This window comes from Myxocyprinus asiaticus, chromosome 40, assembly GCF_019703515.2.
Source record: "Myxocyprinus asiaticus isolate MX2 ecotype Aquarium Trade chromosome 40, UBuf_Myxa_2, whole genome shotgun sequence".
Taxonomy (NCBI): domain Eukaryota; kingdom Metazoa; phylum Chordata; class Actinopteri; order Cypriniformes; family Catostomidae; genus Myxocyprinus; species Myxocyprinus asiaticus.
In genome coordinates, this window is record NC_059383.1 from 9,668,810 (window position 1) to 9,683,853 (window position 15,044).

At 35.9% G+C, this 15,044-nt stretch overlaps 1 protein-coding gene across 1 annotated transcript in view; it reads right to left on the bottom strand.

Moving 5' to 3' along the window:
* LOC127430405 (leucine--tRNA ligase, cytoplasmic-like) overlaps positions 1 to 14,493 on the bottom strand; it is a 60,416-nt gene extending 45,923 nt beyond the window's left edge. The window contains exons 1-14 of the mRNA XM_051680133.1: positions 14,390 to 14,493; positions 11,980 to 12,101; positions 11,803 to 11,890; positions 11,327 to 11,407; positions 11,025 to 11,162; positions 10,678 to 10,839; positions 10,457 to 10,569; positions 5,385 to 5,448; positions 5,134 to 5,201; positions 4,149 to 4,374; positions 3,078 to 3,165; positions 2,538 to 2,614; positions 2,307 to 2,360; positions 758 to 898 (exon numbers count right to left, since the gene is read on the bottom strand). Coding sequence (XP_051536093.1) covers positions 758 to 898; positions 2,307 to 2,360; positions 2,538 to 2,614; positions 3,078 to 3,165; positions 4,149 to 4,374; positions 5,134 to 5,201; positions 5,385 to 5,448; positions 10,457 to 10,569; positions 10,678 to 10,839; positions 11,025 to 11,162; positions 11,327 to 11,407; positions 11,803 to 11,890; positions 11,980 to 12,101; positions 14,390 to 14,395 — 1,428 coding nt within the window. The 5' untranslated portion in view covers positions 14,396 to 14,493. The remainder of the gene's footprint in view (positions 1 to 757; positions 899 to 2,306; positions 2,361 to 2,537; positions 2,615 to 3,077; positions 3,166 to 4,148; positions 4,375 to 5,133; positions 5,202 to 5,384; positions 5,449 to 10,456; positions 10,570 to 10,677; positions 10,840 to 11,024; positions 11,163 to 11,326; positions 11,408 to 11,802; positions 11,891 to 11,979; positions 12,102 to 14,389) is intronic.
* Between the last annotated feature and the right edge of the window lie 551 nt (positions 14,494 to 15,044).

The window sequence follows — 15,044 nt, forward strand, 5'->3', positions numbered from 1 at the left end:
TGACAAAACAAAAAACAAAAATGTGACAAAACAAAAACAACATGACAGAAAAAAAAAAGCAAAATATGACAAAAACAAAACACACAAAAAGGTAAATCATAACAAAACAAAAACATGACAAAACAAAACACGACACACAAAAAAAGGTGATCAGATGTGCATATCTAGTAAGTCGTAAACAGTCATTTACTGCAGCTGTTGTCATCCAAAGCAAACTTGTGTGAATTAAAGCAGCAACCTTCCGGTTACCAGGCCTGAGCTTTAGCCACTACATCATCATACTCCTGAGCACCTAAACCCAAAGGCACACTACAAGACTCATGCTCATCACCTTCCAAACACTCACAAATGTCTAAACCATATTTTTTTCTTATTCTTCTTCCATTCTGTGCAAATCAATAATTATTTCTTTTTTTTTTTTTTAAACGAGCGCAAGTATTTCCTTCATGTTTGATTGTTGATATGTTGTCATGAATAAACTCTCCCATTGCTATCTGTGAATGTTTGCATGAGAACGGATTTTGAGATCATAACTACATCTGGGGTGGAGAACGGTCCTGTACTTGACGCAGCTAGTCTGCAATCAATTGTGTAGTAGTGTACACTTTCCTTAGTTTGACAAGCTTTTGTCCTGTTGTGCACGTTTGGCTTAAAATGAGCATATTTCATAAAGTGTCCCAAATGCAACCCACTGTAATGCAATATTAAGGGCTGATAATGGTGAATTTGAGGAGTGCTGGTGTTCAGGTGGTCTCACCCCCTCGTAAAAGCCCTTGAGGTAGACCTTCTCTTTGGCCTCGGCCAGTTTCTCTCTGTCGTTCTGGCTTTGGATCTTTAACTCGTCACAAACCAGAGGAGCCGACAGGCTCCCATATTCTGGAATCTCAATGATGGGCACCTGAAAGAACACAGAATCAGCTTAGACACACAAGATCTAGAAAAATGACTTAAACGACCCAAAGAAATGGCATGATGGGCTCAGTTTTCTTTCTTCTGTTGAAATATTTCCCATTCAAATACAAAGTTGGGGCAGGACATTTCAAAGGTCACTTTTGTATAGCCAACAGACTTTTGTAGCTCACCACATTGACAGTTTGCACCATGGATGAAAATACTGAAGGCACTTGAATTAACTGTCAACAAAATTTCTGACGAAAATGTTCGTTGACTACATTTTTTTTTCCTCAACAATAATGAAAAAAGGGGGGCCTGTGTAGCTCAGCGAGTAAAGACGCTGACTACCACACCTGGAGGTGCAATTTCGAATCCAGGGCGTGCTGAGTGACTCCAGTCAGGCTTCCTACGCAACCAATTGGCCCGGTTGCTATGGAGGGTAGAGTCACATGGGGTAACCTCCTCATGGTCGCTATAATGTGGTTCGCTCTTGGTGGGGCGCGTGGTGAGTTGAGCGCAGATGCCGCGGAGAATAGCGTGAAGCCTCCACACGCGCTACATCTCCATGTTAATGCTCTCAACAAGCCACGTGATAAGATGCGTGGATTGACAGTCTCAGACGCAGAAGCAACTGATATTCATCGCCGCCACACGGATTGAGGCGAGTCACTACACAACCATGAGGACTCAGAGCGCATTGGGAATTGGGCATTCCAAATTGGGAGAAAAAAAAAAAACAATAATGAAAAAGATGAAGGTGAACTTCAAATAACTTACATGCTAGCCAGAATACAAAACCTGTGTTGTGAAAACAATGTTTCTGTAAAACAGGCTAGACACAATGCAATATCCTAAACACAGAATAGTCTCTAGTGTGTGAAGACTTCACAACTCAGTAACTTTTAAAAAATGATAAAAAAATATTTTTAGAAATTTTACATTTAAAAAACACTTCAGTATACTAATTATTTGCTGTTATTACAAGCACTCAGGACAGTTTTCACATGATCTTACATTTCATACATGTTTAAATAATTAAAAGAATATTTGGCTTAAGTTTGGTCTGTAACAGTTTGACAGTTTTTTTGCACATTGTCGTCATTTAAAAAATAATCCTATATTATTTTTGTTGTCTAAAATTGTATGCCATTTCAGTCAAATTATTAAAATTGAATAAAATGACTGTATATGACAGGACAAATATTGACTAAATTTGAAAGGACATTTTTTTTACAAGACCAATATTATGACTAAAATAAAAATGAAAACATTTACATTCAAAAATACATTCAAAATGTAACATTTCTTTTTTTTTTTAATTAACACTGTTAAAACTGCAAAGTTTGATTTCATGGACTCTTTTAAAAATATGTTTTATTTAGTTCAGCAAATAGCAACAGAAAGCATCTTACCGGCTCAAAGGGCAGCACCATAAAATCTTGAATTCCATATTTCTCTCTCAAAGCCTAAATATAAAAAAAAAACATTTTCCAGACAAGATTCAGACATTTCTGTATTAGGTACCTTCATCATCTGATATACATTTATTATTAAATTCGCTAAAGAAAAAAAAAAAGAAAAAACGTAAACAAAATTGAATCCACAAGAAAAGAAAATGGACTGCTGTAAAATAAATACAACACCTGTTTCTTTTTGATGTCCCTGAGAGCGGCGATATCGTCAGGCGCGTCTGACGGCACGCTGGTGACAACTCCAGTGCCTGTAACGACAAATTAGATTTCAGCAATCTTAAACTAAAGAGTTAATGTACTCGAAACACTTCACTTCACATTTCTCAAAGAGCAGCGTTCCAACCCACGCACTTCAGGATCGTGAGAACTCAGCGATTGATATTAACATTTCTGACATTTTAATTTGGGGAAGGTCCTTTTCACTGTGAAAACGGGAGCCCAAGGCAAAAGAAACAAGAGTAATTCACATTGCCGAATCACGTCAGATGACGAGCAGTGCAGTAATGCGGCCCCCTGCTGCCTGAGGGAAACATCCATTAGAGTAATTTCCATATTCCATTTCTCCTAGATTCGCCGTGCTCCGCGATGTCTAACGCCGCATTCATTCTAGCCATTATGAAAGTGGGAACTGTCCCGCGGGACCGTTATGAGATGCGTCTTGTCAGTGCAGGGTAATGTGATGAGATGATATTATGGGGTGGTGTCAGGCACCTTTGTCTTCTTTAATGGTGAGCATTGGCAGGGCGTAGATGATCTTGTATGAGGTGAGGGGGGCGTTCAATGCACAGCCGAGGATGTCCTGGAAAGGTGAAAAAGAGAGAGAGTGAGCAAGACTCAAAGTGTGTGGAGGAGCAGTGTGTATGTTTGCTTGAATGCATAAACAATTTTGTGCACAAACATGATTTAATTTGTGACTTTACTAGTATGTTATGAGGTTGGTATAACAAGGGTAGTCAGTAGATTCAAATAAATAATCATAATTAATCCCATGATTTTTTTTATAGTTAAGGTGTTTATGTAAATGCATTTTTTTTTTTAATTGTTCACCCAAAAATGAAAATTCTCTCATCATTTACTCACTCTCATGCCATCCCAGATGTGTTCGACTTTCTTTCTTCTACAAAACACAAATGAAGATTTTAAGAAGTATATCTCAGCTCTGTTGGTCCATACAATGCAAGTGAATGGTGACCAGAACTCTGAAGCACCCTAAAGCATATAAAGGCAGCATAAAAGTAATCCATACAACTCCAGTGTTTTAATCAATGTCTTCCGAAGTGATCCAATCGGTTTTGGGTGAGAACAGACCAAAATATAACTCTTTTTTCACTGTACATGTTGCCATTGCAGTCTCTAGGCACTATCATGATTTCAAACGTGATTACACTTTCTAGTGCTTGATGCATTTGCAGAGCGCTAGATGGCGCTAGGAAGTGTATTTGTGCATTTTGGTCTGTTCACACTCAAATCCAATTGGATGGCTTCAGAAGACATGGATTAAACCACTGGAGTCGTATGGATTACTTTTGTGCTGCCTTTGTGCTTTTTGGAGCTTCAAATTTTTGGTCACCATTCACTTGCATTGTATGGGCCTACAGAGCTGAGACATTCTTTTAAAAATCTTCATTTGTTATCCAGATAAGAAAGAAATTCATGCAGGTTTATAACAACGTGAGGGTGAGTAAATGATGATAGGATTTTCATTTTTGGGCGAACTATTGCTTTCATTTATTCTGTTTACTGCACGTGTTCAGTGTGTGTGTGGATCAGAGAGAAATAAACCTGGCCCATAATCTGCATGATCACAGGAACAACTCCGTTCTCTTTGGTAAAGCCCTGGTAGGACATGTTTCTGGCTGAGCGCTGTGTACTGATGAACAGATCGTCGCTGGCCGTCTCAAACACGATGTACTTCATATCAGGACGGATCCAGCAGTTCGTCTGACCAAACATGGTTTCAGGTCTCAGAGTTGCTGCCACCAGAAAGATGTTGTTGCCTTTAAGAGCGCTGAAAACATTTCGAAAACCATAAATGTGGGTGCAATTTATATATCAACATTTTAAAGTAGGGTTAGCTGACACATAACATGTCCATAGACATTAGGCTTCTTATGAATATATAAGGGAAAGTATATATTTTAGGCCATATATTTTGACTGGTCACCATTTCTACATTTTAAAATCTTTTTGCATTCATTAGTTCATTTGGTGGCCTTAACTACTATGAACTAACATTAAATAAATACAAGACTATGTATTTACTGTGTAACTACATGTTGTTCTGCAAAATTCCCACATTTGCTACTACTGAGGTTGAGGTACGGGTAGGTTTAGGAGTAAGGGTAGGGTTAGGGTTAGGATTAGGGGTTAGAGTTAGGTTTTGGTTTAAGGGTTGGATTAGGGGTAAAGTTAACAGTGTAACTACAAATGTTATTAAACACAAGCACTTTAAATGTAATTACAATGAAACAACATGTATGTACATAATAAGTACATTGTATCAAATGGTTAAGTACATAGTAGTTAAGGCCACAAAATATAAAGTGGGTCCATTCATTTTATATGGTCCATCGGTGTGATAAATGATTTGTTTGATTTGACAATGACATTGTAATACCATGGTATTTGTTGAAGTATCTAAGAGTACCAAGTAAATACCATGGTAAATGAATATGGCAATCATTCAGTACCATATTTCGAAGTAGAATGGTTTTCACATCTGATACCATAAATGTACCATGGTACCACCACAGGTAAGGGATTTTACCTCAGTTTTGTTGGGTAAGGTTCAACAATCTTCATTTTGATGAGGGTGTACTCTTGAGGACCGACTCCCTGTAATAGAGAGATTATTACTTTAAGGAAAGGTATTTGTTCTATTTTAAGACAAAAATATACATCTAATACAAAAATACATATATATATATATATATATATATATATATATATATATATATATATATATATATATAAATATTTTATATTTATATATATATATTTATTTAAAATCATGCCCACCTCTCCCGTCTGTCTGTCATGATCCATGCAGGGCTGCCCATCTTTGGGAGAGTAAATGGTATACCTGTAATAGACCAAAAAAAATCTATAATTTTACTGTAAAATACATAGAGATGCCGCGATTATACGGTTTTAATATTAACCACGCTTAAAAATGGCATGGTTAATTTAACTGTAAGAATTTAAAATCTACGGTAAAAACCACAAAAAACTTTATTTACACGTGGAAAACATTATTTACATATATAAATACAAAAGCGTTTTTGTAAGATTTTGTGGTAACAATTTACAATAAGGTTCTATTTGTTGACATTAGTTAACAGCATTAGTTAACATGAACTAACTATAAACAATACTTAAGCATTTATTAATCTTAGTTAATGTTAATTTCAACATATACTAATACATTTTTAAAATCAAAAGTTGTATGTTCAACATTAGTTAATGCACTATGAACTAACATGAACTAACAATGAACAATTGTATTTTCATTAACATTAACAAAGATTAATAAATTGTACAACACATATATTGTTAATTGTTTGTTCATGACACTTAATGCATTAACTAATGTTAACGAATGGAACCTTATTGTAAAGTGTTACCAATTTTGTAAGCCTAAATGTAAAAAACTCTTGTGCCTAGATGGGTAGTGGAGCTGGTTATGGACGGTGTCTGCGTGGTGCTTTGCCAGGTGGCGTGGACTGAACTGGGCTGAAACACACAAACTCCAAAACATAAGAATCATAAGTTTACATATGATTCTTATGATCGACATAAGATCGAGGAATTCGATCTACAGTACCAGACTCTTATCAACCAAAAAATTGACTTAAATCATCTGTTTGGGAGCATTTAAATAACTGAGGGTTACTGAAGACGACAAATGCAAAACATGCAGACAGAAGTCATTTAGTCAAAGATATACATCCTACAAATGGGACAGGTGTTCTACTCTACAACAAACTAGTGAGTTTAATATTTTTAGCTGTGGTGTGTATATATACGTTTATATATAGTCTATTGTGTATTCTATATATACTTTAATTTATTTTCAATATTTATTTTTTATTCAATTTTTAATTATTAAGCATACTTGGCAATAAAGCTGATTCTGATTCTAAAGTGATGAATTGAGAGATGCAACTTTTTGTAATGTTTAAGCATGCTGACAGCGTGCGGTACATTTGCGTGTAGTTACTACCAGCGTATAAACTTCGAGAAGTTGCGTCTTAAATTATCCTCATTATTTTAAAGCATTGCTTGTGTACAAATTCATCACATTCAACAATACATTTAAATTTGAGTCATTATCAGACTTTAAATCGCCTGCTGAAGCAATGTTTCAGTTACATTGCCTGGCCAAAAAAAAAAAAAGACACATACTCTAATATTCCATTGGACCGCCTTTAGCTTTGATTACGGCATGCATTCCTCGTGGCATAGACCTTATTCGTAAATCTTCGGCAATTCATGGCACGAACGGTATAAAGCTGTATAAAACTCCTAGATCACAACTTATTTTCCACAGCTCATGTGGTCTGGAGTTCTTTGTATACTGAATGTTCTTGGACAGATATTTTTGATCAATGTTTTCTCTGCGGAACAATTAAACTGCAGTACAGCCCACTGAAGAGACTGTACGTCTATCCATCAAAGCCTCGTTGTCACTCCCATTAAAAATTTGATAAAATTCAAAGATGGTGCTAGCGATTGATAACAAGATAGACAGATAACCAAACCGACGTCTGAAAAAAAAAACAAAAAAAAAAAACTGCTAAACCTTTTCTCAGAACTAAATTCACTTTTTGGAACCATTTTTGCAATCTGGTGTAAAGATGATTTTTAGCAGAAGTATGAAGTCAGTTCCCCCCCAGTTCACACAGGTGTCCTACTACAGGTGTAGTTCATCACATTAACTATAGAAAACAATTTTTTTTATTTTTTTTTTTTTACTTATTTGTGTGAAAAAAGTCACTTGAAATGCTAATGTTGGTTCTGTCTGTCTTGAAAATAAATACCACATGGTTTGATATTTTATCAACTCATTGACACCACTGTTTAACGCCACTGTTTTGACCAGTGGTGTAGCCATGGGTGGGTCTGAGTGGGCAGGGGCCACTCATTGGACATTCAGGCCCACCCAAGGGCGTAGCTGCCCCACGTCTCCCGCACTCTTTAAAAAAGTGCTTTTTGTCCCCCACACTTTTCCAAGCTAAACCCATATCAAGTCCAAATGGTGGATTTGTATACAGTCTTCTTTGCGTTCTGTTACTGTGGGCTGATTGACGACCATCCAGCCAATCACAGGTGAGTTTCATGAGCTGAAACAACCCTTACGTAATAGGCCATCAATCAGACAGTCTAATCAACGTGGCTCTGTTCATTTCTACAAAGGTGCTTTCAGCAATGCTCATTTATCCATGTTTTTTTATCGGTATTGATGTTGATCTAAATGAATAATCTAGAGATGAGGAACACACAAACGAGAGTTATTTATCGGCATATCGTTCTTGATTGGCAGCATTACGTGAAATGCACTGCAGAAAAAAACAAAACAAAAGGCAATACTTCTTTTAAGCACACATTGTAAGTGGAGTTTATATTAGCACGTGTCTTCATTAAGTTATGCTTTTTACATTATGTTTGTGAGGTAATAGTTTGATCAGTTTTTTTTTTTTTTTTTTTGACAAATTAAGCAGATTACTAGATCTGTGTTAAATATGTTAAGCTATTTTTAATATCAGCTCCTGATTTTTACCTCCTATGTTGGTGTGCAGTCGACAAACTGTAGGAAAAAAGATAGATCTGCTGTGTTCTTATTTACTGAAATGAATAGATATGTAGACATGCTTTTTTATACATGAAAACGTACAGACATTATTGAGAGTATTATTGTTGTCTTTTGATAAAAGTCATGCTCCGTAGCTCATAAACTGTTGGGAAATTATAGATTTGCTTTGTTCTAATAATGCTTAAACCCTCTACTAATGTCTCTTTGTAGATCTTTAGACACACATTTTAAAGGATTAAAATTCTCTTTTGATCGTTGACTCCTCATCGTTGACTAACTAACTCATTTCACACAAGACACGCATTTGTCACCTCCTTCTGGAATCACCAGAAATGGTCACTGAATCATTAAATGAATCTGAACAAATTTTGGTGAACATAGTCAAAACACGCGAGCCACTTGGATACATTTAATTCCCACAATGCACACGCAAAATTGTCATTATTGTAATTGATTAAATAATTTATTCAGGACCAGCTTGTGCTCAGTCTTTTATTGTCATGTGTGAAACAGAAGCAAGTGCTCCACAAGATGCACTTTATATTTGCAGATAATTTAGCTAAATTTTGCATTTATTTTGCAATACTTGAATCTTTAAAATTCTACAAATATTAAAAGTAAATAATACACATATATTAATATATACTGTAATATATTAATACTGCACTGTAAGTGTTGGGTCTGTGCGAGCTACCTACTGACAGCTGTGCACCCCCCCCACCTTTAAAAATTACTGCTACGCCCCTGGGCCCACCCCATCATTGTCTTATGCTGTTCCACTGTAGGATTGAAAATTAACAAAGAAATTAATTCCTGTATTTCAACTCTTATTCCTTTGTGAAAACAGACCATCTCTTGCATTCCAAGACATACAGAGGGTGCTGATAGTGATCTATCAGCCTATTGGCTGAGGTGTTTGTTTATTGTGTCTCTGCAAATGGTCACAAATAGAATACAGTGGGGGTTAAAGCTGGTCTGCTGATTGGTTAGTTTGAGTGTATCTGGTCTGTTTATGGTTATATGATCAAGAAAGGGATTAAAGAGTATTGTAACTTATGCTCTGGGCTCTTTTCTCTTCTTGTCTCTGGCTCTTCTCTCTGGGCTCTGCTCTTGAGCGACTGAGTTACAGGCCATAAGGCTAGAGCTCTCTCTACCCTTTCTCTCTCTTTCTATACTCCATTCTCTCTCACTCAGGTAGTATGCATTGGTTTCATACACATATTTCTAATTTGTAACTATTATATCAAACCATCTGATGTAACCTTTTAAGACATACGAATACCCTTTTCATAAGAAAAAACCCCCCTATAAAATAATGTAAAAATGCATCAGTGCATTGCGATGCATTGATCCGACAAAGAAACGAATTGTTGTTGCTTTCTTCGCCGATTACGATATATTATGTTTATATTGCTTTATATCTCTATAAAATGAGACCGTCAATCCACGCATCTTATCATGTGGCTCATTGTGCATGACACCGTGGAGACTCATAGCATGTGGAGGCTCATGCAACTCTCCGCGATCCACACACAACTTACCACACGCCCCATTGAGAGCGAGAACCACTAATCGCGACCACGAGGAGGTTACCCCATGTGACTCTACCCTCCCTAGCAACTGGGCCAATTTGGTTACTTAGGAGACCTGGCTGGAGTCACTCAGCACACCCTGGATTCGAACTCACAACTCCAGGGGTGGTAGTGAGGGTCAATACTCACTGAGCTACCCAGGCCCGTTTTTTCATTTTCAAAAAATTCTAGCGAATATCTCCTGAATCCCCATATAATAGTCAATATCTTTTCTTTAGCCACAATGCCTCCTAATGTTCCATATGAATAAAAAAATAAATAAAACAAAAAATATATTATATGAATATACTAAAACACAAATACTGTTGATTGATCTTTTAATGTTCTTAAAGTAGACAACCTTTAGTAAATGTCCTAAATAAGCCCCTGGAAACAATTAGCTAAATGTTAAAATAGTAAACAAATAAATAATAAATAAGTTTACAGATCTCCTGCAGTTGATAATTTCTCTTGGCCCACCCAAAAGTTACTGGCTATGCTACTGGTTTTGACACCATTGTTTGTCTGTAGTTAATGGTAAAAAAAACATGACAAAGCGTTGAAAATTGGTCAATTAGTTACTGGAAACAAAACAAAAATAAAAACAATAATGAAAAATCATCATCATCACCTTATTTATATTTAGCAGACCTGCATCACATGAATTGAGAATTCTCCTATTGAAATTGTTTAATCAAAAGACATACCTCTTGCCAAACTTGATCTTTTTTCTCTCTCTCAGAGTGATGTATTGCCACCTTACAAAGGAATCGTAATAGGGGTTTACATCAGTCGTGATGAAGGAGCGACGCCAATCAACCTACAAGATTCACGAAACAAAACTCAGTGACTGTAGGGGCGTAATGTCAAGTCATTTTAACCAGCATTGGTTACAATAGAAACCGTTCCAGTGAGCTTTCTCTTGTACCTTCAGGCCCATTTTCTTCAGGTCTTCTACAGCAAGAGGAGGGAAATAATCTAGCCAATGCTCTGCTTCGGCAAACTTCACAATCTCATCGTCACACAGCCCCAGAGATCTCATGATGTCCCACTGGAACTTCGAGCTGCCAGCCTTTGCCACGGCTTTACTCTATCAGTCACATGAGATTCAAGACAGGAGGAAGAGAGGTGGGGGTTAGGACCTACAATCGTTCAGTTGCAAGCTCTGATCTTTAACCTGATCTTTCAGCCACACCACCCCAATTTAAAGAACACTCAAATTCTGCTCGTAGTTTAAACAGGTGCCTAAAACGTAGCTGTAAAGTGCTGTTGTACCTTCTTGCCCTTTGTCTTGTCCTTGATGATGACCTCATCAGTGGTCTTTGGCTTCTCTTCCTCCTCCTCATCTTCCTCAGGGAACTGCGGCGGGTAACCATACAGCTCCATCTCTCTCTTCAGCTTGTCTGCACATGCCTGTTACACATGGACACAAAGCATGTATGGATATTATGGCTATGTTGGGAACAGCGTACTACTTCACTATTGCTGCAGTATATGGTAAGTAGTAATCATGTATGAATCATGTATGGATCTTATTGAGCAGAACTCATTGTGTGGGAGGAGTTTAAATGACTCACTTTGATGGGCATTCCAGTGCAGTGCAGTCCAAATGGAAAAAGACATTGTTTTCCTTTCAGCCGCTGGTAACCCACTGCAAACTGCAACATGTAAAAGTTATATGTGTAGTAGAAGACACTGTGTGTCATGAAAATAAAGCCTATTTAGGACCATTAAGATTTTTTGCATTGTGACATTAATTTTCATGACAAATAAGCACATTTTCCAAGCAAATTCTCATTACTGTAATGTGTCTAGAAATGTACTTATTGATTCTTTTTCATCAGATGATCACTACTGTGATAGTATATCTTTTACTGTTTTATAATAAATAAAAATAGTGTAGAGCAATTCTTTTATTTTATTTTTAAATCAGCATAAGCAGGACATAAAAGTATTACCATTATTTATAAATGCTTTACAAAACAGGAATGACAGGTTTCCTGAGATTCATCTGTATTCATTTCCTTCTGTAGAAAAACCTAGAAGGACTCACCTCACATTTAGACAGGCAGAATGTGTGTCCAAGATGAAGTCTTCCATTCATGTACGGGTAAGGAAACGTAACAAAGTACTTGTTCTTACTAGATAGACGGAGAATAATAAATAATTAGGCATGAAAATGATCAGCGGCAACCAGGAAGAATTCTTCAATACATGAGAACAGACTCACTTTGAACTTTCCCCAATGGTGGTCGGAGCATCATTCTCAAAAACTTTCTCCTTCTCCCATTTCTGCTGGACCTTCTCCTCGATGTTTCTCAAGAAGTCAAGCTTTGCTGTTCCCTTACGCTCCTGAGATGACATATAACATCGGTGGAAAATATTAAGATCAGTCAATGTGAATGATTCGTTTTTATAACTACGTTCATACAGAAAGACTAAAAACACACAAGTGCAACTCTTGGAAGAATGGGAAAAATATCAGTCACACTACAGTAATTTTCATTAAAGGCTATCCCTTTAATGAAAATGCTCTCATCATTTACTCTCCCTCATGCCATCCCAGATGTGTTTGACTTTCTTTCTTCTGCAGAACAAAAATGAAGATATTTATAAGAATATTTCTGCTCTGTAGGTCCACAAAGCAGTAAATGGTGACCAGAACTTTGGAGCTCCAAAAAGGACATAACAGCAGCAAAAAAGTAAACCATAAGTTTCCAGTAGTTTGATCCATGTCTTCTGAAGTGATATGATATGTGTGGGTGAGAAACAGATATATTTTTAAGTCCTTTTCACAAAGAATCGAAATCTTTGAACATGTGGCGATATAAACGAAGAATGTGAATAAAAAATCATATAAAAAAACAATAGAAGAAGAATGTGGAAGTGAAAGTGGAGATTTAGAGTAAAAAAAGGACTTATATATTAATCTGTTTCTCACCCACACCTATCATATTGCTTCAGAAGACATGGATTAAACCACTTGAATTGTATACTGCAAAAAATGATTTTCAAGACAAGTATTTTTGTCTTGTTTTCCAGTAAAAATATCTAAACATTCTTGGTGGCTCAGTGGTTATGGCTCTGGGTTACTGACTGGAAGGTTGGGGGTTCAAGCACCGCCAAGATGCCACTGTTGGGCCCTTGACCCTATCTGCTCCAGCGGTGCCGTATCTTGGCTGACCCTGCACTCTGACCCCAGCTTAGCTGGGATATGTGAAAAAAAGAATTTCACTGTATATATGCAAATTTATAATGTGTGACAGAATAAAGGCTTCTTCTTCTTAAAACGTGATTTATTTACTTGACAAGCAAACTTGCATAAATATTAAGTCTTGTTTTGAGAGAAATCTAACTGAATTTAGTTAGATTTATGCTTAAAACAAGAAAAAACTGTTTGCCAATGGGGTAAAAAAAAAAAATTAACTTGATTCAAAGGAAAAACAAGATTATTTTTCTTACCCCATTGGCAGATTATTATTTATTTTTTTCTTGTTTAAGTCTAAAGTTCACAATTTTGTCAGATTTCCCTTAAAATAAGACTTAATTTCTTGTGCCATCTTACTTGACAAGTAAATAAATCATGTTTTAAGAATGTTTAGATAATTTTACAGGAAAACAAGACAAAAGTATTTGTCTTGAAAATAATTTTTTGAAGTGTATGGATTACTTTTATGCTGCATGCATGTGCTTTTTGAAGTTTCAAAGTTTTGGTCACCATTCACTTGCATTTTGTGAACCTACAGATCTGAGATAATCTGCTAAAAATCTCCATCTGTGTTCTGCAGAAGAAATAAAGTCATACACATCTGGGATGGCATGAGGGTGATAAATAATGAGAATTTTCATTTTTGGATGAACTACCCCTTTAACCAAAAATTGATCCCTTTAACACACAGTGACCTTTGTCACACTTTATAGTAAATTGTCACATTGAAACCTGCTTTCAAAGAGCCTATTAAAGGTTTTTCAATTAAATTTAAGAAGGGAAAAAAAACGTCATGAAACAGCAAATATGTATAAAACAAAATTAATAAAAAAAAAATAATAAATTTTTTAAACACTTTACAACTTGGCCCAATCCAATTATATAATCATATAATTATGATAGTCATTTTATGTTAAATACCAATATTATATTAAATTTCATACCAATATTATATTTCATACTTAACAGACACGTTTAAATTTATCTGTATTTAAATAGTTAGAAATGTCATGAAACTTAATGTAAATCAGCTACTGATCTGTTAAGCATTAATTACTAATTAATTAAACTTATCACAAAGTGCTACCCGAATATTCGCTGGTTAATTTGCTGAACAATGCTTTATTACAAGGAATACAACCAACAAGTCACATCAGCAGCAGTGATTGACAGCTGTCACTCCCCTGTCCATGTCACCCTGCCACCAATTTACTCGAATTTACAATAGTTACAATAGTACATAGTTGTGAAGATTTGCTCTGACTCTCTGCTCAGGACAAATGAAAGTGTGAATGCATGACGCTAGCAGCTAAAGATAACCTATGCTGCTGCACAACTACTTTAATGCTTTTTGTAATTTGGTCTAATGAAATGGACAGTGAGGCAAAAATAAAATAAAAATCTAATGAACTTAATGAAGATCAAAATTTACCGTCATCCTGATTTAATCACAAAAACGTAAGCAGGATTTCTTAAAGAGTGGAGACCCACGCGCCGCACTCTGCTGATGAAACAGTCAAGAAACGCCGCCGGAAGACGCGCTGTACTCTATGGGTAATGTAGTTTTTTTTTTTTATTAGAACGTATTATTAGGACGTGTCTTCGGCAGTCGATCACTTTAAAAGTCCAATAATAGTAATAAGATGAAGAAGAAAACCCTAAATAACAATCAATGGTTCCTAAAACGTTCTGGGAACGTTAGTTTTTGATTATAAAAAATAAAATGTAGAAAGAACGTTCCTCGACCGTTAGGATTTGGTTCTCAGGAAAAAATAACCAAATGGCAACCATACACTAACATAAATAAAGTATTGTTGTCATAAATAATTCATAAAAAGGCATTTCATAAACATTTAAAAATCTTTCTCTTCTTTTTCCTTTTCTGCAGTTACACTACTGCTCAAGATTTTGTACTACTTCAACACAATATAGGGGTTTTGAAATGAGAAATTTAGCCTATTGAAAGACATTAAAAAGTTAACTGGGCTAACGTTAATATATTTCTTACCACTAGTTTAGCAGGAACATCTCTGCTTCTCTTTATTTGTTATCATAAAGGAACACTCTTATACTGCATCATCATCACT